The sequence below is a fragment of the Ochotona curzoniae genome, unplaced genomic scaffold (assembly GCF_017591425.1).
Source record: "Ochotona curzoniae isolate NIBS_2020 unplaced genomic scaffold, NIBS_Ocur_1.0 contig_64, whole genome shotgun sequence".
Lineage (NCBI taxonomy): Eukaryota > Metazoa > Chordata > Mammalia > Lagomorpha > Ochotonidae > Ochotona > Ochotona curzoniae.
This window is the reverse complement of record NW_024466502.1, coordinates 8,422,418-8,447,675: the sequence shown is the minus strand read 5'-3', so window position 1 is coordinate 8,447,675 and position 25,258 is coordinate 8,422,418. Positions and strand designations below refer to the sequence as shown.

The window sequence follows — 25,258 nt, the reverse complement described above, 5'->3', positions numbered from 1 at the left end:
TTGAATGTTCTTAACAATTGTGCAAAAATCAGGGAAGTGTGAGTAGGGGCGATTTCTGTGTAGTCACTCTGCCGGTAAGGATTTTTAAAATATGCACTATGTTTACCTTTGATGTCCACACTTTGTCTTATTCCATCGCATTTTTTTTCCTGTCAATTCTTTTTTTTCTCTAAATGGCTACTGTCTCCCATTCTTCAGATGGCTCTCTTTCTCCCCCCCTTCATTTTTGCGCAGAGCGAGTCTCAGATAAACCGTCGTCTAGGAGTGTGTGTGCCCAAAAGAGACAGAGGAAGTGACGACTGAGCAGTTAGTCCAGATCTTCCCAGTAGGTTTGAGGCCAGGCCATCGTGCCCTCCGGGCTTCCCCACCGCCCCCTCTGCCCAGCTATCGTGGGCATTCTTCCGAGGCAAGTGCCTCTTTTATGACTGCATCACAATTTTGTGTTAGAAAATGTTTATGATCCCCCATTTTTTTTTATGACAGTTTTACTAAAGATTGTTAGATTTGGGCTTTACAATTATTATGTCTAAAATGTAGAAACACGTAGAAATGGATCTTATGTCAATTTTTCAGACTTTGGTATAATAGAAATGCTATTTTTTCTGTGGTTTTGAAAATAAATAGAAAATTATCAAACACATGGCGCTGTTGTGGAGCTGCTGATGCGGATGACTGGTGCTATTTAAGCCTCTGCATATTCTGTATATTGAGTCAGGGTAGGGACACTTAGGAATATTAAGTTAGAGGACAAAGACTTAACTAAAAACTGTGATCTTTTTAGAAATAAGACAGTTGGGCAGTCAAAGTGAAAGGATACTACTGCTCACAACAGAATTTGGTGACCCAAAAGAAGAAAGTGGAAGAAGTATTTCAGACTATGTAGGGCAAAGGTAAAGAGAAGTCAGGTGGGAACGGAGGAGCGGTATGGGCAGAGCCAGCGGATTTTATATGTAAGTCAACATGGAAGCTTCATGAAAAGAGGAGCAAACAGGGAGGGGTAATTTTAAAAGAGCTGGTAATTTTTTCGCTATTCTGAGTCTTACTGAAAGAAACCCTGAGTTTCGGGTAGGGTTTGTGTCCCAGAGACAGGCGTCCAGGCACTGCCAGCATTGGATCCATTAGCTTAGGGGGAGACCTGGGTGTATACACCTTTACTGAGAGCCTCCACAAAGTCGTTTAAAGATTTATTCATGTACTTGAAAAGCAGAATTGGTGAGGGAGAAAGAGAGACACGAACAAGGAGAGAGGGAGAGGCAGAGATGGGTTGAGGGAAAGAGAAAGGATTGATTGATTCGTTTGAAAGAGTGAGAGATCTTCATTGGCTGTTTAGATGCCTGTGATAGCTAAGTCTGGGCGGGTCAGGATCCCAGGAACTGTCCCGCACATGGGTGACAGGAAGCCAAGTAGCTGAGCCATCTAAGCCTTCCTGGGTACATCAGCAGGAAACTGGATTGGAAGTGCAGGAGCTAAGACAAAGCAGCACTGATGTGGGTGCAGGTGTCTCAGGAGGTGACTCGCGCTTCTGTGCACGCTGCCCACCCCTCAGGGACGCTGTCACGTGCCTGCGCTGCCCACCCCTCAGGGACTCTGTCATGTGTCTGCGCTGCCCACCCCTTGAGGACGCCGTCACGTGCCTGCGTTTCGGCTTCAGATTCTCACAGCAGTCATTGGTGGCTGTCTTCTGCTTTGTTGTTGCATGTTGGTGCTCTGAAAGGTTGGATTTTGTGCTGAAATGATTTTAGATTAAAAATGTTGAGCCTGCATTAAAAGTACATGTATTTCAAGCAAATAAAAATTCAAAACATTTGACCGCACTTTTTGTGGAAGCTACTATAGAAAAGAAAGGATTTTGAGACAAGGGTGATAGTTCAAACATATTTTTCCTTCCTACTAATTTGAATTGCATTAAAAAAGAAGAGGAATGCATTTTGAAAAAATGGAAAGCTGAAAGAGGATTCTAAAGTGCCACGGCAGCCTGGGAAAGTTGAACCCAAAGCTGACAACGGGGAGCGTGTAGAAGGAGCTCATTCTAGCTCCAGAACCCTTTTGAAGTGCTTAACTCTGAGTGCCTAGAGAAGCTCTTACATGTCAGACTACTCGGCTCAATTCTCTGCAAAACATTCTCTCTGTCCACTCTCCTCTTCCAGTCAGCCGGGCAAGGTGCTTCTCCGTCTCTTGATGCAAAATTTTCAGATTCTTTCTGTAAAGGGAGACTTAGTCTGTGTCCTAGGGGAATGCCAGTTGTAGCTGGACAGAGAATCTGGGGAACACGGACATGCGGAATTTGCTGACCCCCTTTCTGCCCTACACCCTGCTCTCCGCTGCTTCTCAGAATGCTGGCAGGCAAAGAGGTAATCTTGGCTTGGAACTTCCTTCTCCGAGAAACTTTGTGGTGCAGCAACATAATCCAGCCAGATCACCCCTACCCTTGAAGATCAAGGTCCTCAAAAGTGCAAAACTCCCAAATGAAGATCTGTAGAGCTCAGCATCAAAACCCGTGTTTCTGTTGTTTACTGTAATGCTACATTTAAATGGAACCCCCATACAGCTGTTAAAAATAGACAGTTTAACTAAAACCACTTAGGCAGAACACAAAGTAAGCTTCTTACAAAGTGGATCACACAAATAAGGGTGGCTGACAGCCTGAGATCTAAAGTGGCACATCACGGCGCTTGTGGAGCCACCTGTAGCATGGTTTGTGACCTGTAGTCACTATTGGCTTGATGAACAAAGAGGAAGCATTGTAAATAGTATTTGGAATTTAAGACCTTTGCTTTAAATTGGTCCTCTTGGAAAGGTTAAGGTAAGAGTTACATGTGAGGAAGTTTTTTGACTTTTGTTTTCATCAATGCTTATTGAACTTGTTGGGTGAAATATTGTGGTCTGGGTTCTGGGGTTATAGAGGTTAAACTATGGCCCCAAACATCAATTTTTAAGTTGAAAATATTCATTTGAGAGGCAGGTTCGGAGAGGAATAGTGGAGAGAGCTCCCGTCCATTGGGTCCCTGATGCCCTTTTGCATGGTCCTTCCAAAGCTGGGAGCCAGGAACCCAATGCAGCTCTCCCACGTGGGTGGCTGGGTCCCAGGGACAAGCCTCAGTGCTGCCCCCAGGGTCTGCATTGGCAGGAAACTGTGCTCCGAGGCTGAATAGCAGACCAGAGCACCTTGAAGTAGATTCTGGGCATTTTTACTGTTAGGTCAAATGTGGACCCTACCTTAAACTTTTTAACCAAGAGATGTACCTTTTGGCAAACAAGTCTTCACCACGGAACTAGTTGCTGATGACGGACTGACTCATTGACAATGTAGTAGAGATTTTAAGCGTTTGTGCTTTGAGGATCTTGAGGGTTGGTTTGAGAATGTCAAAGATCTGCAGCTGGCTCAGGGGAGTCAGGTGACAAGCAGAAGCCACTTGTGCCTAGAACATACTTGAGGTTCTGGAGTGGTTGAGTCTACGCTTGTCCTATACGCTAGGCTGGAGGTGCTCAGTACTTCTCCCTCTGCACTGGAATCGGGTTTGTCTGCCTTCTCAGTCCAGCTTGGAGCAGAGATGAAAACAAGTGTGGGATTTCAGCCTGCTGTTAGTGTCCATTCACACTTACGAAAAGGGACTAATCGGAGAGCACAGCATTGCATACCATGCCCCGGGCGAAGTTCTAGGTGCTTGGGATTTATCAAGAAGCAGAAACTGCTGCCTTGCTGGGATTTATCTTCCAGTGGGTTAACAGCCAGCATGCATGCTCATTCCTCTCTTGGCAACCAGGTAGAGTTTTGAGGGTGAGAACCTGAGTACATTCACCTTAGTGTGTTAGCCCGAAGTCCAGAATAGAATGCAGACATGCCTAGTTGGACCGTGTGGTGGGTTGGCGGTGGGGAAAGGAGGGAGACAGACCACCGAGGACAGTTGAGGGGAGTCAAGGTCTCAGCTAAGGAAGCTGCAAGGGTGGAGGTGCTCTGACCTATGATCCCAACGCGGGAGTTCCTATCAGGTCTCTCACATGCGATCTGTTTGGACCAGAATACTCCTTGCTGAAATGAGACATTGACAAAGGGGAATTGATATGCCTCTCATATGAACTTGCCTGTGAGATATGGTGCATGATGATAGACCTTTCTGGGCAAAATCCTTTCCCGATATATCCTGAGTCAGTGGACTAACGGTTGATTAAGCTAATGGAATCCTGGGGGAGCATCTTGCAGATCAGGCTCTTGACCGTGTACCTTGCCTTTTCCCTTGCTGATGTAGATCCTGCATATGTGTCTGGAGAACAGTGAAGTCTTTTGGCTGTGGACCACCATGGGAAATAGATTTAACTTCATGACTGTGTACATACTCACACAGGGAATTTTTATGAAAAATGTTCTGTTCAGAATGCTCTCAGAATTTGTCTTGCTGGACTAAATAGTTTCAGGAACTGCCTGTGGTTTCTTGACCACAGTTTGAGAAACATGAATCTGAAACATTCTTAATCAAAATGGCATTTGATGACTCGCATCAACAACATCACCTGGCACTTGGTCCTGCCACCCCACTTCTAGCCAGGCCGCAGGGGGCGGAGGAAGTGGGGTTTAATACAGATGAGTCCGGTGTTGTGGGAAGTCAGACAAGCATGGTCCTCTTTCATTGCTCCTCATTTTTTTGTGATTCTGCCATGATTTGCCACAAGAAACTGTATTGTGAATTTATGTAAAAATAGTGATAATAAATCTTTTGTTAACATGAGAGCAATAATGTCATCACATTCATGTATCCCTTGGGTCTGAAAACCTTTGCAGGATACTTTTGAGAAAATAAGAATTGCTTAAAAAGCAAATAAGTCTTAGTATTGTTAAGAAAATAATTTTGACCTTGGAGACCTGCAAAGGGCACTGGGTCCTCCCAATTGTCTGCGATCCCCACTTGGGTAACTGTTAGTCCAGTCTCTGTCTTTTAAGACCAAATTTCTGCAATATTTTCACTGCTGCTTAAGTGTCAGGGAAAAATCGGGCAGCTGAGTTCCAGAGCCGCACGCTGGACTGTGCATTCGTGTCTTTGTAGCTAGTGCGCTTTTCCTACCATGTCATCTGATACTTCCCAAAATGAAAACATGTTGCTAATCTTGAAAGCTGTTTGTTTTTTTATTTGGAATATTTCAGTGTAATTCCTATTTTGAATAAGGAAGTGTGTTCAGCTTCATTTCTTTCCATTATGTTATGTAGCAATGTGAGTTTTTTCAATTTTGAATTGTAGAAGGAGTATCTTCCTACTGATGCTCCAACAATCAGATCGCGCATACTTCACCGCTAGTACCGTGTGTTCTGTGTGTGGTGAGCGGTAGGCGGTAGGCGTTGCAGTGAGATGCCGGCCTTGTGGTGCAGCATGGAAGGCTGCCACTCCTGGGCTGCTCTGCTTCCGCTTCAGCTCCCCACTGTGCATCTGGGAAAGGCAACAGATGAATGGCCCAAATTCTTGGCTTCTGGCTATCCATGTGGGGAGAGAGATGGAGGCAATTCCAGCTCCTGGCCTCAGCCTGGCCCTTCCTCCTGTAGTGATTATTTGGAGAGCAAACCAGCTAATGGATGATCTTGCTATTTGTACCAACTCATCTAGATAGGTAGGTAGGTAGGTAGGTAGGTAGGTAGATAGATAGATAGATAGATAGATAGATAGATAGATAGAGATAGATAGATAGATAGATATGAAAAAATTGTAGTTGGCTGACTGAGCTCTCAAGTTGTGTTCATTTGCAGACCTTGCAGAGTCCTGACTTCACACACTTCTTAGTGGAGAATTCTGTGCAGGGAGCAGGTGACTGGAGTGTTAAGCCACACCAGGCGGTCATCCCCAGGTCTTCCCTGCTTAGACTACCACGCCCACACCTGAGATCCGTGTGTATTGTCTTTGCCAAGTTATAGTCTAGACTTACAGTGAATACAGGTATTTTGCGCTATTGAAGCAGTTTTGCTTCCGTAATCCCCTCACACCCAAGAGCCTAGCACAATACAACTCCATAATAGACGCCTGAACAAATACGTGTTTGACTGATTTGCCTGTGAGATTTGCACATCTGCTAACATTGCACAAACGATTGATTGATTGATTTTTTCTCAGGGCATACATTGACTGAGAATGAGAGAAAACAGTTGCTGGCAATAGCATCGTCATTGTTTGTGGCATCCCAGTTACGGGCACAACAGTTTCAAGGCCATTCAAGGTATGGTAGATCTTTTAACACAGAATAGAAGTAAATGAGACATGGGAAAGCTAGTGAAATATCTGGCTGATGTTTGTTCCGGATCTTCTGATGCAGCTGTAAAGAAGTATGATAAAGTCACATATAAATCTGGTGTTGTTTACATTTTGTGCAAGTCTTAAAAATTCATGAGGAATAAATAGGTATGGTGTCCTTTAATTAGAACCTTATTACAGATAAGAAGATATTCTGAAATCTGATGGAAAAAAATCTACTCAAGTAGTTTATATTATTTTTGTTATTTCTTCTGGAAACTGTTTTGAGAAGCATTACAGTATTAAAATTTAGAAATGATTAAAAAATATACATAAATGAAAGAAACTGGCTTATGAGAACGAGAAGGCATAACAGCAGGTAGAATTAGTCATCAGGAGTCCTCGGTATAGCTCTCAGCCTCCCTGTGACCGGAGTGATCCCAGGTAAGTGAAACACAAAGCTTCCTGGGGTTGATTCTTCTGAAGGACAGTGTTAGGAAAGCCAGTGTACCTGCTAACCTTTGTAAGGAGGTGCTGCTACTGATAAAATTGTTACTTTTCCTTTCTTTTGGCTTTCTGCAAGATGAAGGGCAAAGATAAAAAAGCAAAGTGGAAGGTGGGCAGGCAATTATGAAATAAACAAATCGGATGTGCAAATTATTCCTAAAGAATTCCTGTAGAAAACCAAGGGTGTTTCTGTGTGCCTTAATGACTGCTGTGATCTCCCGGGACAGTGTCTGAGTCACTGCAGCCCTTCCTTGCCGTGTTTCTCGGGAAGAATGCGTCGTGCGTGGTCAATTGTTTTCAGTTACCGTCATTTGCTGTCATGATGATGTGAGATTTTTATTCAGATTGGCTTATGGACTGTAAAACAAGTTTCAATGCATTTAAAAAGAGTTGCAGTTGTAAATTGATAACAGAAATCTAGGAAATCTTCAACTATTTGAATGCTTTTCACAATCATTCATAATTAAAAATATATCAAAAAAATATCTTAAGATACATGAAAATGAAAGCAGTGTGTTGACATTTTTGGTGCAGTTAGAGCAGTGTTGTAGGGAGTCTTGATTGACTGGATTAGGGCCAACACGGTGCCATGGCAGGCTAAGCCTCTTGCTGTGTCACCGGTTCCCCAGTTAACAAAATAAGAGACAAAATGCTGTTTACCTACAGAAATTGACAGGTTTGTAAAAAAAAAATAGTAAATTTGTGGCAACAAAATTGACACATCAGATGAAATGGAAGAATCCCTAAATAAACTCACGTTATGAAAGTGACTCAGAATCTTCCCACACGGATGATGGCGTATTTTCTAACTTGTTGTGTGAGACTAGCTTTGGCCTAACACCAGTAATGGCTTCATGATGGAAGCAAACTGCAGAGTTCTTCAGGAAAGCATGAAATCCTTAACAAATGCTAGCAACTGAGCATTTATAGCACAAAAAAAAATATGACATGATAGGGTGGTCTATGTAAGGAAGGCAGGGTTAATGTCTGAAAATTAAGTAATTTAAAATGCCACATTAAAAATGATAGGCTGGGGGCCTCGAGCAGTAGCCTAGTGGTTAAAGTCCTCGCCTCGCATGTACCAGGATCTAATCCCAGTGGTCCCGCTTCCCATCCAGCTCCCTGCTTGTGGCCTGGGAAAGCAGTCGAGGAAGGCCCAAGGCCTTGGGACCCTGCACCTGCATGGGAGACCTGGAAGAAGCTTCTGGCTTGTGGCTTCGGATCAGCTCAGCTCTGCCTGTTGCAGTCACTTGAGGAGTGAATCAATGGACAGAAGATCTTCCTCTCTGTCTCTCCTTCTCTCTATATGTCTGACTTTGCAATAAAAATAAATAAATCTTTTTAAAAAGATAGACTTTTATCATATAGATACTGAAGACGCAGGAAAAGAACTTGATCAGATTCCAACACCAATTTTTCTTTTAGGTAGAAAGAGAAACTTTTAAGAAGGAGCATATTCCCCATCTGGTAAGGAAAAGCTGTGAAAACATATGGCTTAGTCCCATGCTCAGGTAGTACCATGTTTATTTGTATTATATTTAGAAACTTAAGTCATCCAGAAAGCTGCTACAATTACCGAGCAGGCCCAAGAAGGTTACACGGTGCAGTGTGGAGCCCAGACGTCCATTGGATTATATAGAGGCAGCAGGTGGAAAGGCAAGCTACAACAGAATTGTCAAAAACAGATCAAATTAAGACTACATCTAACAGAAGTATAAGAATTATACCTTGCAAAGACAGACTGAGAAATTTAAGATGATCTAAATAAATTACTGTATGTATGTGTGTGTGCACAGTAATTTAAAAAAAATTATTTATTCTTACTTGAAAGAGTTACAGAAAAACAGAGTGAGACAGACTGTCTACAATGGCCAGAGCTGAGCCAGTTTGAAGCCAGGAGCCAGGACCTTCTTCCTGGTGTCCTGTGTAGATGCAGGGTCCCAAGGCCTTTGCTGCTTTCCCAGGCTATAAGCTGGGAGCTGGATAGGAAATCGAACAGCTGGGGATAGAACCTATACCCATTTAGAATGCTGGCACTCTAGGTCGGAGCTTAACTTACTATACCACCACACCACTACAGCACCCTACCACCTTCAAATTTTTGTAACTAGTAGTCAGTATGATTAAAATGGCAGTTCTCCCCAAGTTAATCTATACATTTAACACAATCTCCTCGATTAAATTCCCTTAAGCATCTTTGTTGAGTTGGCTAAGCCAATGTTAAATATGAGAATACCTATTGTAAGACTAGCCAAAACTGTTCTGAAAGTGACAGCGATGGTTGGGGGTTTACGCATTGCCCACTGTGATTTCCCCCCCAGGGTTTCTGTGTTAGAGGGGTGTCCTCAGGGTGGAACTGCCGAGAAGGGTGGAACCTTCCAGTGCACGGTCCGTGAGAGCTCCTTACTGGCCTGCTCTGTTCTCCGCCTCCCTCTCTTGTACTGTGGTTACTGTCCCCCCGCCCCATTCCCACCCTAGTGCGGCCAGCAGCTGGGATTTAGCAGAGCCCAGCTCATGCCAGCCTGTGCCCTAGGACCACCAGCACATTGAGCTCAGTAAACTGTATTTCTGCAGGAAGCTCTCAGCCCAGATGTCCTAGTGTAGTCACAAACTAACGTTCCACCCTCTGCAGAACTCGCCGGGACTTACTCAGTAAGCTGCTGTGACGTTCATCCAAGAATAGACGTGTAAATCTGTGGAGTAGAACAGATCTGGAAGTAGATCCTCACCTTCATGGCTGATTGGTTTTGGACAAAAATGTATATGACATTTGGCAAGCAAACGTTGGTTCTTCTAAAATGTGTTTGCATACTTGGATATCCAGGGGCAAAAAAATTTGACAAAAGAACAATGACCTTTCCCCATAACTTTCATAAGTGTTATCTGAAAGTTAATCACAGACTTACACGTGAGAGCCAAACATAAAAATTCTAGAAGAAAATTGGTGAATATACTAGTGATGTTCAAAATTTGTGAAAAAGTAAAATATAAAATTGATACATTAGAGTTATAAAATTTAAAACCACATCATTCAAAAGATACTGTAAAAAAGACAGTTTCATGCTTGGAAACATGTGTTGATAAAAAAATACTTGTGTTTGGAATGTATAAATAATGTGTACAACTTGAAAATGAGCCAGACAACTCAGTAAAAATGGGTAGCAGATTGGCATAAACTTTATTATTAAGATACATGAATAGCAAATGACTTTGTGAAAATATCAGTATCGTCAGTCAGTAGAGAAATACAAACGGAAGCCACAGGTCTATGTCAGTACAATTCCACTGAAGTAATGTGCATGCAGTGACAAGAGGACCCGGTGGCCTTGCTCCACCGACAATGAGTACCGTATGCTGGGCACCTGCATACAGCAGTCCTCGGGATGCCATGTGAAGAAGACGACTGCTTAATGCAGCATCTCACTTACTTGAAACTTTTTGGAAAGGCAACAAGTATAATGTAAGATGAGAAGTCACTGCATGGTGGCCTGGATTCAGTTGCAGTAATGGAGATTCACTGTAGAAGAATGTTCTGAAGTCAGATGTGGTGATGCTGGTATCACTATGCAGTTTTATTAGAAACTCACTGTACTTAAGTTGTGTGGGCTGTATGCCTGTGTTACAGGTTATGTCTCAACAGAGCTTCAAAGAAGAAAGCTAAAATGCAGGCATCGGCCAATGGCTTGGGGGAGGGGAGGGACTACGAGAACGGTCAAAAGTGAGAGGAGACACACCACAACCGTGCTGGGAAGTGGAGGAGGGGGAGGTGCTAAGGGCTCAGACTCCCTCTAGGCCTGCCAGCGTGATCCTTTCTCACGACCACTTCCTCTGAAATGATAAAATACGGCCTTTTGGCCATCTGTTGGCCGGACACCCGGAACATGACTTACTACTCAGTGATGTCACACGATTCCTGAGAATCAGGTGTATTTTAGATGGGAACTGTGTTCCTTCAAGTGCGTATCTCAAAATATATTGGTTAAGAAAATGGTTCTGTGTTGGTAGACATATAGAGAATAAATCTGGTCCTGAATCTGGATGGGAGATGGTACAGCCTTCCTATTAAAGGTGTCTTGAAGAATCCATGTTCCAGAGGCAGGTTTTTGGAACTTGGAGTCCAGCACTGCATTGCAGTGACATGGACTATACAAACACTGACTTTCCTCAGTGTTTGCTGAAACATTTTGAGAAATTATAAAGTAGAAATTTTTTAAGATTTATTTTTATTGGACAGTCTGATATACAGAGAGGAGGAGAAACAGAGAGGAAGATCTTATGTCCAATGATTCACTCCTCAAGCAGTGCTATTACTGGAGCTGAGCCAATCCAGAGCCAGGAGCCTGGAGCCTCTTCCAGGTCTCCCACATGGGTGCAGGGTCCCAATGCTTTGGGCCATCCTTGACTGCTTTCTCGGGCCAAAAGCAGGCAGCTGGATGGGAAGTGAAGCCACTGGCTTTAGAACCAGTGCCCATATGGGATTCTGGTTATGCACCAGGCGAGGGCTTTAACTGCTAGGTATCGTGCCGGGCTCCTAAAGTAGAAAATTGAAAGAAAATTTTTTCTTTTGTCTTATGCTTACTTACTATTTGAAATAGTAAATTTGATCATTCATTCAAGATCCTTATTTTTGAATTCACTGTTTAATAGAAATTGAAAAAACTGTTATCCAATAAAAAGGCCTAAAATTCACATATGCTTCATTTTTTCTGATCAACAAAGTATGATCACTTTATTTTCTTTTGAACATATTTATTTAGTAAGCCACTTCACCATAAAATTGGTACCATTCATCACAGTGCGCTGTATTATCGAGCATTCTATGTTGGTCTTTTTGACAAAGTACACTGTTACTTACTAGATTTAGATCTGAGTCAGGTTGTGTGCGACAGGGGTCCCTGACACCTGCACCATCAGGTTGATGGAGGGTGCTTAGATCTTCACAGTCTGCCTTCAGTGTCCTGTTTTCACGATGGGCTCAGGAGTGGAGTTCCAGGGTCACCCGCCACCAGGCTTGGCTCCAGGGGGCTGTGTCATGGGTGTGTGCACAGAATGTTTTTGCTTCCAAACCAGTAGCCCACATCCCTTCCTTTGTGGTGCTTTTGTTGGCAGCCGATCTTATTTTCCCAATTGCTCCATGGGTTTTACTCTTTCATCATTTATGACTTGGAAAAAGACATTAATAAAATGTACCCATAGTATTTGGGTAGTAAAATAGTAGTGTGCATTTTAGGAAGAAAAAAAAGTTAGTATCAGAAGCAATAATGATTTTTTAAAGGATGGCTATAGAACAAATTTGACAAACAAGATGTTACATAAATAAATGGCAGCTTAACGTGGAGTTTTTTTCTTTATTATTTTTTCTTAGAAATAAATCACTAGAGTTGCATTAAGCAATTTCTTTACATTTGAAGGTAAAACGGTTTTGTTGGCGTTGTACATTGCCGTAATTATTTGCTTCACTGATTAATGATTAAGGGAAAAAAGACAAGAGGTAACTTTTTAGTCCCTGTAAGTAATGTTTAACTAAGTTTTACTCTGAATGCCTGTCTGTCTTCTGATGCAAATGTTCTCGATCAGAACTCACTTGACAGGTCAGGGAACTCGCCCTGTCTCGATTGTAGCTCAGCTCCTCATTCATGCTTCTTAGTAACAGTGCCATCCCATGCTCACTAAATTTCTTTACTTCTCTTTTGCCTGCTGGGAAGTAAAGTTTGCTTATCTAGATAGAGTGCTCACATAGCCTGCTGAATAGATTAGAAAGCTTTGGGGTATGAGTAACAGAAATTGTTACTCTGTAGTTACAGCTTAGCATACTAGCAGGTTTGGAGGACGGGATGCTAGTGACTGTTAGCGCTTCCGACAGGTCATGGAAAATGCGCATGATGGGAAACACTGTGCATGCATATCAGGTGAGCACTGCAGAGGAGAGAACAGGAACTCAAACCTAGGCGTTACATTAGATGCCACTGTCCCAGTGCCTCTCGGGGCGAATGCTGCCCCCAAGGTGAAGATTTTGGAAACATAATCTTAACCACTAAGAGGCAATTGTGGGAAATATAGCACGTGGAAATAACTTCCAAGTAAACAGTGTACTGCTGCATGTTGACTGTCTTCCAAATGTGCCTTGTGACTTTGAAAGAATATGTCGGATTAAAGTGCAATCATCCCATGTATGAAAACGGCTTGGCGTCACTCTTACCTCATATAGTTGTGGGTTCTCAGATTATCCACCTCATTATGACAATGAAATGGACGTTTTGCTAACATACCATGTAATTTAAAAAAAATTATTTGTCTGGGTGTGTTTTTACGTGCATACATAACCATCTGTGTCTACAGAAATGTAGACTTCCACTTGGGCAGCTGAAGTTCCTACGTGGCAAGTGGGGAGAGATTGTTAATCCAGCCATTCCTCGTTGAGCTCACCTTTTACTCTGTGTATGGTATTCAGTGATTTCATAGGCTGCGTCTCTTAGATGATTTAGAAATCTGTGTGTGATTAACTTAAGCACCACGTACTGACTGAATGGACAAGATGACATATTTATATTTTTGCAAAATATTAGATATAAAGATGTTTTTTCTATCATTCAGTTCTAGCATAAGAGCCTTGTGGAAGACAGAATGGCCGCGTTATTGTAGGAGAATTTTTCTGTTCCCTGCCATGATTCCAAAAGCTCTTGCACACTTCATCGGTATGATTGTAGCTCTTTGGCTGCAGGGTGTTTGGCAGCTGCCGCACCCCACTGGCAGGTCCTATTCATCCTTCTCCCCGTTCACCATTGCCACTGGAGAATTGATTTTTCTCACCTTTACTCTAACCTTTCCCAATTCATTTTGGGTTGTTCAATGTGAAACATTTTAATTTCATATCATACAGCTATTCAGCTCACAATCTCTTTTTTAACCTGTCACCAGGGTAACAGCATAGCATGTTTTCTTTAGGCAATCAGGTTTTTATTTCACATGCTTAATGTTGTGTTAAATGTTTGCATTTTGTTTAACCCTCATTAAATACTTTGAACTTGGGATATGCTTTATAGGATAATGAAATCCTTGATTTTTGAATTGAAACTAAATTAACACCATCAGTGAATTTATAATGTCAAAAGATTCAATATACACAACACAAAGATTGTTATTAAAAACCCAAGAGAGCGTAGGGCAATTTTCTGTAAGTAATGGAGAAATGTTTGTATATATTCATACTCGGTTTTGTTTCCATAGGATTTAAAAATTTGGGGGAGGGGAGATTTGTCAGTGAGATAAGTAAAAACAAAATTACAGAGTTGTGGAATTGATGTACATCAGAAAATGTTCCTCTTGAAGATGTTGCTTGATTTTTCAGCGCAACACTTTCTTCTCTATTTGTGTGTGTGATGACTGTGATGGCGTCAGTATCTGTAGTTAGCTGAAGCGGCGGGGTGGACCACGATGGCGTCAGTATCTGTAGTCGGTTGAAGCCGCGGGGTGGACCATGATGGCGTCAGTATCGCTGAAGCAGCAGGTGGACCAGGCGAGGCCTGAGTTTTTTTAGAAGAGATTGACTTGGGCTTTGTGTTCATTAGCAGCTGTGCATTATTTTAGTGTTAAGTTTTCCCTAAAATAATTTCACAATACATTAGTGGCTGTAACAAATGCCTGTGATTAGATTTAGACTTTGTTTCTTTGGAATGAAATAGACCTTGATTTTGAGGTTACACAGGTGTCTTTTTGTCATTATCCCAGGAGATACTTGGATTGAAACTTTGTTTGATATGAAAATTCTGTGAAATGAGGAAAACTCTCAGAACCCAGTAAGCCATGTTGTTGGAAGTGATCGTTGTTGCAAAGCTGTTGGCGTAGCTGCTCTCTGCGTCCTTCTGGTCCCTTACAGAATTGCTGAAGCTTTCACGATGAGCTCTAGGATGAATTCTGGGTTAAGCTGCCTGTGGTGTTTTGTTTATTTTCTGTAGAGCATTTATAACTTAGTTTTTCTTCTTTCTTTACTCGGTTTATGTTGATTGATTCTCTTTGATTTGGTTTTCTTTGGGAATTATATATATATGTATTTTTAACTTTATTTCATGACACTGTTTAATAGGCATTGGGGTTTACCCCCTGCTTCCCCCCCCCCTCGTTCTCTCTGGTCTGACTAGGTGTCTTCCTGGTACTCTCAGCAGTCCATCATGCTGCCGTTGAGGTGTCCCCCAACGATGTAGGGGCTTATCTGTTTCGCTATGAGTCCATCCTTATATTGCAAGTACAGGGATATACTTCTGTCTGTTTCTGCCTATGGGTATATTTATTCCCACTGCGCTTCCATTATACCTTCCCTTGGGTACAGTCCCCCTCAAGTTGAGAGGGTAAAAAGAAGGAAAAAAATTAAGTAAAATGAAATAGTGAGCCTTCATCTCCATGGTGTTGTTGGACTCGTAGCAGAGGCTTCGATGTGACGGTAGGGTGGTACAAGAGTGCCCAGTATCTTCCTGTAGAAATTCATGCTGGCATATGACCCATGTGGTTCAAATGGGAGTGCAGTACAGACTAGATCATCGTTATCCCTGGATAGTAGTACTAACAATGATTAAAGGGATATTAACAATCTCAGGTGATTATATACAGTCTGTCTCTCATTATTTATTGATTCATAGATTACATCACAATATCTTTTTTTAAAAAGATGTATTTATTTTTATTGGAAAGTCAGATATACAGAGAGGAGGAGAGATAGAGAGGAAGATCTTCCGTCCGATGATTCACTCCCCAAGTGACCACAATGGCCCATGCTGTGTCAATCCAATGCCAGGAGCCAGGACCTTCCTCCAGGTCTCCCACAAGGGCACAGGATCCCAAAGCATTGGATCGTCCTCAACTGCTTTCCCAGGCCACAAGCAGGGAGCTGGACAGGAAGTGGAGCTGCTGGGATTAGAACTGGTGCCCATATTGGATCCCGGTGAGTTCAAGGTGTGGACTTTAGCCTCTAGGCCACGGTGCTGGGCCCTGCATCACAACATCTTATTGCATGTGGTACAGACAGTTTGAAGGTGCAATAATATACAATTTACAGGTACTATTTTTAGATTTGACATCATTTTATCTTAAATCATGGCAAACATATGATATCTGACCTTTTGGGATTAGTTCATCTCACAGTGTGTCAGACTCCTTGGTATTTTGAGTATTTTTGTGTAGGAAATGTCTGTCCTGATGACCAGTGTGATCAACTATTTATTGGAGGCTGGCTTTCAGTATGTTCCTCAGCAAGCTTCTGAATGGTGACTGCCTTTTACCTTCAGAGTCTGACAAAATACCAAGTACTACTACACCCAGCTGCAGGTTGGGCTTACAGGAAGGAAATAACAGTCCTTCTGCTTTCCGGATCTTCAGGTAGAATGGAATAGCTAAGGTATTAAAGGTACCTGATGATTCTGGAAAGTAGTCAAGAGGAAAAAATTCAGTGGTTTTCCTGGTTTGGAAATCTAGTATACAGGTTTGTCGAGGGATTCTGTCCAGAATCTTTGGCTTACAACAAAAAGTTACAAGAAACGTGAGAGTGTGGCACACACATGCACAAGATAAATTTAAGTCAGTAGAAGGGGTTGGCATGGTGGTGTGGCCAGTTGAGACTGCCTGCAAGGCCAGTGTCCCATGTGGTTGCCTGTTTGAGACCTGGCTGCTCCACTTCCACTCCAGCTCGCTGCTGAAGTACCTGGGAAAGCAGTGAAAGCTGACTCAAGCGCATACACCTGGGAGACCTGGGTGAAGCTCCTGGCTCCTGGCTTAGTTTTGGACCAGCCCTAGAAACCATATGGCACCAAATGCAGCCACTTGGGGAATGAACCCTCTCCCCCTCCATCTCTCTGCATTTCAAATAAAAACTAAGTACAAATTTTAAAGAAAAGTCATAGATAGACCTATATGTAAGAGTTGAAGTTACTGGGCCCGGCGCGGTGGCGCAAGTGGTTAAAGGTCCTCGCTTTGCATGCCCAGGATCCCATATGGACGCCGGTTCTAATCCCGGCAGCCCCGCTTCCCTTCCAGCTCCCTGCCTGTGGCCTGGGAAAGCAGTCGAGGACGGCCCAAAGCTTTGGGACCCTGCACCCACGTGGGAGACCTGGAAGAGGCTCCTGGCTTCGGATCGGCATAGTATCGGCCCGTTGCGCTCACTTGGGGAGTGAATCATCGGACAGAAGATCTTCCTCTCTGTATCTCCTCTCTGTATATCTGCCTTTTCAATAAAAAATAATAAAAATAAATCTTTAAAAAAAAAAAGAGTTGAAGTTACATAATTCTTAAAGGAATAGCTCAAAGAGTTGGCCATTGTAAATTACTGGCTATGATTTCATATATAAGCTATTAGAAGCGCAAGCAGCAAAAGAAAATGGATAAATTGAGCTTCCATCAAAATCAGGAATTTGTTTTTTAGAGGACATCACCAAAAAAGGAGGACGACAGCTCACAAAACAAAAATGTTTGCAGACCATATATTTGCTTGTGACCTTTGTATAGACCACTTAAAGAACTCTAACAATTTAATCATAAAAACAAATAGAAATGATTATATTAAAAAATGGATGGAGGGAGAATATAAGTAGAACTATTTCCAAAAAAGAAACACAAATAACCAACAAGTCTATGAAGGATGCCATGCATCATTAATTGTTGGGAAAATGCAGATGGAACCCACTGTGAAATGGGTCGACACCCATTAGGGTGGCTGTAATTGGAAAGACATTAAGAAGGTAAAGGTGTGGAGAAACTGGAATCTTCATATGGCCCTGGTAGGTCATGGTGAGTAAAATGGTGTGAAATTGGCAATAGTTTGGCAGTTTCTCAAAATGTTAGTGTAGCTTTTACCATCTGACCCATTCTTTCCTCTCTCAGGTTTATGAGACAGAATAATGGATGTATGACTCTTGTTGAATGACTGTTGTAATAATTCAACAAGAGTCATACATGCATTATTCTGAGAAAATTCCTTTGCCTACGGAACCATGTCATGAAAAGTTGAAAAAAAATTTTTTTAAGATTTATTTTTTTTTTATTGGAAAGATTTACAGAGAGAAGGAGAGACAAAGAAAGATCTTCCATCCACTATTCACTCCCCAAGTGTCACAACAGCCAGAGCTGAGCCGATTTTAGCCAGGAGTTTATTCCAGATCTGCCCCGTGGATGCAAGGTCCCAAGGCTTTGAGCCATCTCCTCTGCTTTCCAGGCCACAGACAGGGAGATGAATGGGAAGTGGAGCAACTGGGATACAATCTGGCACCCACAAGGGATGTCAGAGTTTTCAAGTAAAAGATTCGCCAGTTGAGCCGTCGCACCAGCACTACAAAATTAGAAATTAACTGCATATGATGGAACTTGGAAAGTGTCCACAGAATGTCATTTGAAACAACTATGCATGTGTATCTATTTTCATACCAAAATTAATTTGAATTTTGCTTTCCTGCAAACTTTATTTCATATAACTTCATAGTAATATTAAGATAATTTTCTGCTAAATGAGATGAATTGTTAAAAATTAATATACAAGCTACAGAGAAAAACTGCAATACATATTCTGAGAAAATCCTAGTATCTGAGATAAAGAACTCCAACAGATAAGCCACAATACAACAACCTAAAAAAAAGTGGGCATAAAATTGAATGCAAGTGGCCAACAGGTACATGAGGGCCTCAACGTGAGCAGTCATGGGGAAGCATTCATCTGTAGTGCAACAGGGCTCACAGCCAGGAGCATGCTAGAGGTAGAAGACAGTTTGGGAGTTTACGTAAAATTAAGTGTGTGTTTATCCTAGTATCTCCACTCATATTTTTCCCCTGCAAAAAAAAAAAATAGGACTTTACAAAAGACTTGTGCGAAGTATATATATTACTCTTTATCACAATGCCCCCAACCTGGAAACAATCCACTTACCCATCAACAGCAAAAGGATGAACAAATCCTAGTAGATTTTCCCAGGAGAATACTTCTCAGTAGTGAGAATACAGGCGAGCCTCAAGAACATTATGTTCAGGGCACGGTGCAGTAGCCAGGTGGCTAATGTCCTTGCCTTGCACATGCCAGGATCCCCTATGACCAGTTCCCAGCTGCTCCACTTCCCGTCCAGCTCCCTGCTTGTGGCCTGGGAGGGAAGTGGAGGACAGCTCAAAGCCTTTGACCCTGCACCCCTGTGGGAGGCCTAGTAGAAGGTCCTGGCTCCTGGCTTTGGATCAGTTCAACCCTGGCCATTGCAGCCACTTGTGAAGTAAACCAGCAGATGGAAGATCTTTGTCTCTGTGGATCTGACTTTCCAATTAAAATAAAATATTAAAAAAATAAACTGTTGAGCAGGGATGGCCACACAAGAGAGGGTAGTTGCTGTGTTTGAGTCCTGTTCCTGTGAAACTGTAGAGCAGGAAGTCTGAATGTGTCGCTGGCCCTTGGAGGATGTGGAGGATGGATCCCTCAAGTGGGGAATGGCCTGTGGGACTTTGAGTTAAATAATCTGTGTGCGATGTATTAATAGTTTTCTTTTAATTTCTATGGAATATTATTTAATGGTGGAATCAAGGAAATTCGTATTTTCATTTCCTTAGACATTGATCATTTCTTTGTGTTAGGAACCTTTGAACTCTTCCAGTGCTTTATAAACTTCATAATTGTGGACTGCTGTCACCCACTGTGCTGTAACTCACATTAGCATTTGTTCTTCCCATTTGACTTTATTTTGCCGTCCATTAGCCAGCCTGCCTCCTCTCCCTAACCTCTGATGTCAGATATTCTGTCTTCTCCTTTCATGGAATCCTGTCCATTAGCTTTCAGCTTGCAGAGAAGGAGAAGCAGTGTTTGTCTTTATGTGCCTGGTTTGTCTCACCATAATGTCCTCCGGTTCGATCCATGTTGCTGAAAATGGCAGGATTTCATTCTGCCTTCTGTTTTTCTTTTTAGAAAACCTTTGCTTTCATTTACTCACAGAGGAGACAGTGAGAATCAGAAAGAAAACTTGCAGGAAGTTCTCTGCAACTTCCTTTTGGCTGGTTCACTCAACAAATGCACGCAGGAGCCAGGGCTGCCCCAGGCTGTCTCCAAAAGTCCCTGTCTCCAGTGGGTCTCCCACGGGAGTGGCATTTGCTGCTTCCTTTCCAGATTAGAAACAGGAGCAGGACTTGAACCTAGATATTCGTGGAATGTGGGCATCCCAAGTGAGGTCTGGACTGCTGTTTCAAGCCACTCACTCCTCATTCTTTGTTACGTGGAATATTCCATTATGTATATGTATACCACATCTCCTTCATTCTTTGATCCATTAATAGACAGCTGAGTGATTTCATATCTTGGCTATTGCAGATAGTGTTACAGTAAACATGGGGAGTGCAGGTATCTCTTCAATATATCGATTTCATATCCATTGGATTGTATATTAATACGTGTGTAAAAAAGGAATAGAGGGCTGGCACATCGGGTTCAGTTGCTGCTTGCACATCCATATTGGTCCAGTTAGGTCCCATCTGCTGTGCTTCTGATCTGGCTTCCTGGGAAGGTGGAGGATGCTGCCCGAGTGCTTGGGTCCTTGTCGTACATGTTGCAGACCTGGATAGCGTTCTTGGCTCCAGCTTTCGCCTGTCCCAGCCGTGGCTGTTGAGTTCCTCTTGGGAGTAGATCAGCAGATGGAAGATCTCGCTATCTGTGCTGCTTGGCTGGCTGTCTCCTTTCTCCCTTTTCCTCTCCTCTATCCTTTCTCTAACTCTAGTTCTGTCTTTCAAATAAATACACTTTTAAAAAGTGAAAGACTGAATACAACTACTGAAATAATAGAAGTTTGAGGATATTTCTGCACCAAACCAATTTTGGTGATGATGGGAAATTTATTTAGCATTTATTTCACAGGCACATAAATGGTGTTAGCATTTTGCACCTTTTATCTTATTTAGCACAACAGGTAAGAGTTCTCATTGTCTCTGTTTTACTGATAAGGAAACTGAGGCACAAGAAGGTTTAAGTTGTGGCAGTCACATAGTTTTTGTAGTTTTCCCTGAGATGGTGGGCCAGGTGTTGGTCTCCTGGGGATATGTGCCAGTGATGAAGCTGTGCACCTTAAGCCCTTATGGATACAGGAAGACCTTTCATTGGCATATTAATGTGGATCCGATTTTAGGTGTAGCCTCACGTACTGGAGATTGTAAACTGAGATGTCACTAGTAATTTCTTGTGATGCACACATCGGGTGTTCCCGATGGTGCAGCATGCTTTGTCCCAGACCCTTGCATGGCCCCGTGTTTGCACGCACACACTCTGAGCTGCATGTCGGCCAGTGTCGGGTCCTTCTCTCTGCCTGCCCCAGGCTTTGAAGAGGTTCTTGGCAAATGTAGCTTTCATCTTTCTGCCGCAGTGATGAACTTTACTGTTGGAGTGTCGTAAATTCTCACATCATAAGGCTTCGAATTTTGTTTGGTTTGGCAGTAGACTTCTGTTTAAAATTCCTTTAATCTGTTCATTGCAAGCTTCTTAGATTCATTTTGATAGCTAATGGTGCTGTAAGGACTTTTATATGAATTTATGATACCACTCAAACTTGTATTTGTGATTCTTCCTCTGTCTCAGCCTGCTGAAAGTGAGTTATTCTGATGCATTGCTGAATTTTTGCCTTCCTTGGAGTTGTTTTATTCTGCCCGCTTGGGGGAAATAAGAAACAATTCATATACTAGATCTAAAGTTTCATTAAAATTGCTTATGGCTTGTCTAAGGCATTTTAAGTGGGCCATCTGTCTAAACATCTTTCTCTCTCTCTCTCTGTCTTTTTTCTGATCATTTCCTCGACTTATTCATGAGCCATGGGAGGGCTCCTTTGTAGTTTCCGTGAGCTGGTCCTGGCTACCCCCACTGAATACATCTACGTGCTTGCATAACGTGTCCTTTGACCATGCTGCCGAGTCTCTGAACTTGGAACGGATGAATGGCCCACTTTCTGAAGGCCTTGTTCTCCGCTCACAGATCCACATGCAGAAACTGACCTCAGAGGCGACGGAATGCGGCGTATTATTCCTGATCATTTTACAGGCCACCCACTGGGAAAGTTATGAGGAAGCATTTCTTAATGATCCTTTGACCATTAGCATTGTTTCAACTCAGCATTTCACTTCTAAATAGGCGCTGACACAATTGGAAACCAGCTTTTCCGACTGTCTGGTCCCGTGGCTTTGAGTTGCCTGTAATCCTTGCTCGCTAAAGATGCTGTCAGTTCTGCTAATGATATGTAATTATAACGTGTCTCAGTTAGTATTAACATGTACTTTTTTTCAACAAATTTCACCAGGAAGTTTACATGCTGGTATTAACGTTGGTGATAATTAGCTGGCCGCTTTTTGCCATAAAATACAGAAATATTTAAGTTTAGTGGACATAATCATTCTGGCTGGCTGATGATAATCCAAGTGGACAGGGCCAAGGAAGAGCTAGTCTTTGATTTGCTTTGTGAGTCACCGTGTGTGTGAATTCCTTTCTAGTGTTTTTGTTGTTTCCTTGAGGTTGTGCTTTAATATCGGCTTTGAGAGTTGCAAGCACAAGTTGTACAGATTAAATGTTTTTGTCGGAGGCTTGCGTCCCTGCCTGGAAAGGCGAGTTTGCTGTGGGTTCCTTCTTGCAGTGTGGTGAATGAAGCTCCCAAGCCCTCTCTTCATTTTCGCAAAGTGATTTGCAAAAATTTACTTTGAGACAGGTTTGTATTCCATTGGTATTTGCAACTCTTTGCTAAAATTTAAAATGTGATTTTAAAGAACTGTTACCATCATAGGCATGTTTGTGTTTGTGGATGATACAGTGTTCCAAAGTAATGATTCATGAACATCGGGGGCTCATATTCGCGCATGTGTCACTATCTTTATTTCTAGTTTATTATAGTTTTTCTACCGTGTGCCTAATTTGTATTTCTTAGTTGACAGATATGCCCAAAGCATTCCTTTTTATCCAAAACCAAAATCCAAACAAAAACACTTCCCAAATCGAGGAAAGCTAGCAGGACTCAGAGCAAATGTTATTTCTCTAAGAATAACTGGTGAGGAGGTTCCGCACTTTGACTGCTTTGGGAATCTTGAGGTCTTACTTGCCTGGTGAAGCTTTTTCCTTCCTATAGTCCACTAAAAGAAATTGCAAGCCAAGAGCCGCTTCTGGAGGCTGAGGCTCGGAAGCAGTAGTTCCCACCAGCTGCGCAGTTGTGTCCTGATGGTTCCGATGGGCCCACTGGAAGGTAGACTGCAGTGCTTCGGCACAGAAGCCCAGTTCTTGCCAGCACACACCTCCCGGGGCAAGCTCTGACATATATGAAACAGATGTGGTCAAGAGGAAGCGATGGAAAAATAAATAGCAGCCAGGCTCTGCGGAGGGGCAGCTGCAGCCGCCTGCACAGGTCTCCGTGGGAAGACGCAGGCTGGCCTGGGGTCCCACAGAGGTCTCTCCACGGGGCCACTCGTCTCTGAAGGCCATTACTGCCAGAGCATGGTGTAGGTTGCACGGAAGGAGGGTCACTGGATGTATGCTGAACCTCATAAGCAGTGTGTGTCAAAGACAATGTCCTTTTTGAAGCACCCATTAGTTTGAGAAGCAGAGAGGAGATGAAATCCAAAAAGGTTTTTTTGGGGGGGGGTGGGGACATGAGTATAGACCTAGAGGTGGGCCTCATTATTTATGTATTTAGTCCTCAACACATCCCTTTCTATTGTAGATATTGTTATTATATTGATTCTTTGCCTAAGGAAACTGAGACTTAAAAATTTGTGCAAGGTCAAATGTAGAAGATGGCAGGACTTGGATTTCTGCCAACCTGTGCCATTGAGCCCCTGAGCACCAGGCTCAGCTCTTGGCCCCTGGAGCATGAGGGGTCTGGCTCAGCAGGCACCCCAGTCTGAGGCTCATCAGAAAGAAACTTGGCACAGCAAATGGGGCTTCCATGAAAGGGTTTGGAGCAGCACATTTCATTTGAGTCTAACTGCGTGAAAAGTAGACAACCACATTGGGGCTGTGGGTGGCAGAGCACCGTGGTTACTGAGAAAGGCAAAGGCAGATGAAAGCCAGACTGCACAGCAGACCAGCCCCAGGGCCCGTGTCACTGTTGCGTTAGCCCAAAATGCTTTGTGTCACTTGCAACTAGAAATGGTGTGCAACTAGAGCAGGTGCTAACTACACGGGAGGGAGTGTGGGGGACTGTGCTAAGGCAGGGGTAGCCGGAGGTTGTGCCCAGGTTTGCCTGACTGATATCAAGAGCTGTGGCACTTCTCAGCCCCTTGGATGCTAAGGACTTGAAGTGCATTGGGCTGCAGTTCTGGTGCAGGATACTTGTGTTAGCACCCAGGTGGGTGTTGTGTATAGGTGCTGTTTTCATTTTTCTTTTCTTTTTCTTTCTTTCTTTCTTTCTTTTTTTTTTTTTTTTTTTTTTTGCTCATTACATGTTCAAAATGGCCATGCTGCTCACATCTGCCACCCCCAGAAGGTCACAGGTCAGCCACACTGGGCGACCCTGTGTGGACGTGCAGGTTGGGGGTGTCTCCAACAGGGCCACTGGGACTCGGGCTTTTGCTCCTGGTGGGGATGGGTATGTGGAAAAGTCTGGAGGGCCTCCATGGAGTGCAGCCCATCTCTTGTTACGCATGTGATTGTGCTGTGACTCCATCCAAAGATGAGGCAAGTGAAGGCTGAGGATGCTGGGGAGTGTCCAAGAGCGTGGCTCCTCCCTGCCCCGTGGTGCTCCCCTCCTGTATGCACTGGGTTCCGGCTGGTGCTCCTCGCCTTCTCTCTCCTTAGCCCTCAGCGTCCTTTGTTCCACTTGTCCCATGAACTGGGCCTGCAAAAACAAGGAATGAACTTGGTCTGTGAGGAGCCCACCAGTGGGAAAACAGCCAAGCAAATGCCCAGTGGAATATAGGGCAGACAGGAAGCCCCGGCTGGGGCCAGGACATTCCGCACCTCCTCCCTGTCTGTCTCCTGCTCTCCCTGTGTCCCTGGCTGCTGTCCTCCTCAGCTGACTCCTTCCATCTGTGCGGTGAAGCTCGAGCCTGTGCTGGAAGCATCCTGCAGACCTGTCCTGCGCTGTGCTCCCTCCCCGCTTCGTGTGTGTGTGTGTGTGTGTGTGTGTGTGTGTTACTTGCCTGTTCTTGCTCCCGCAGTACAGAGCGTCAACTCCTTGTCTTCAGCAGGCAGAGCCCAAGATGCAGAGGACCAGATGTCACATGCTCCCCCAGGTCATTCTTCACCCTCCATTACACATCGTGCCTAGGGGTGGTTTGATTATAATCATAGTGTTTGTGTTTGTGGCTTGCTTTTTTTTTTTTTTTGCTGAATGCATGCAGAACTTTGTTGAGGTTTGGAGTTTGGGGAAACGTGACCTGCCGTGTTTTGTCAGAACCATGTCTTAAGGTAGACAGGGTACTGCAAAATACCTTCTTAAAGTTGTGGGAAACCTATTCATAATCTCAGAATACAGTCTGGCTACTCGGATGGGTTTCCTGCCTCGTGACGCCACTCTCACGCAGGAAGGGAACCCTGTCAGTGCAGGCATCAGCCGAAGGCGCTGGCGCCTGCCCGG

The 25,258-nt window shown here is 43.4% G+C and overlaps 1 protein-coding gene across 8 annotated transcripts in view; it reads left to right on the top strand.

Moving 5' to 3' along the window:
- PCCA (propionyl-CoA carboxylase subunit alpha) overlaps positions 1–25,258 on the top strand; it is a 324,721-nt gene that overhangs the window by 178,968 nt on the left and 120,495 nt on the right. For all 8 annotated transcript variants that reach the window (XM_040991176.1, XM_040991175.1, XM_040991172.1 and 5 more), the window contains one exon: positions 6,093–6,195. In XM_040991176.1, the coding sequence (XP_040847110.1) occupies positions 6,093–6,195 (103 nt within the window). The remainder of the gene's footprint in view (positions 1–6,092; positions 6,196–25,258) is intronic.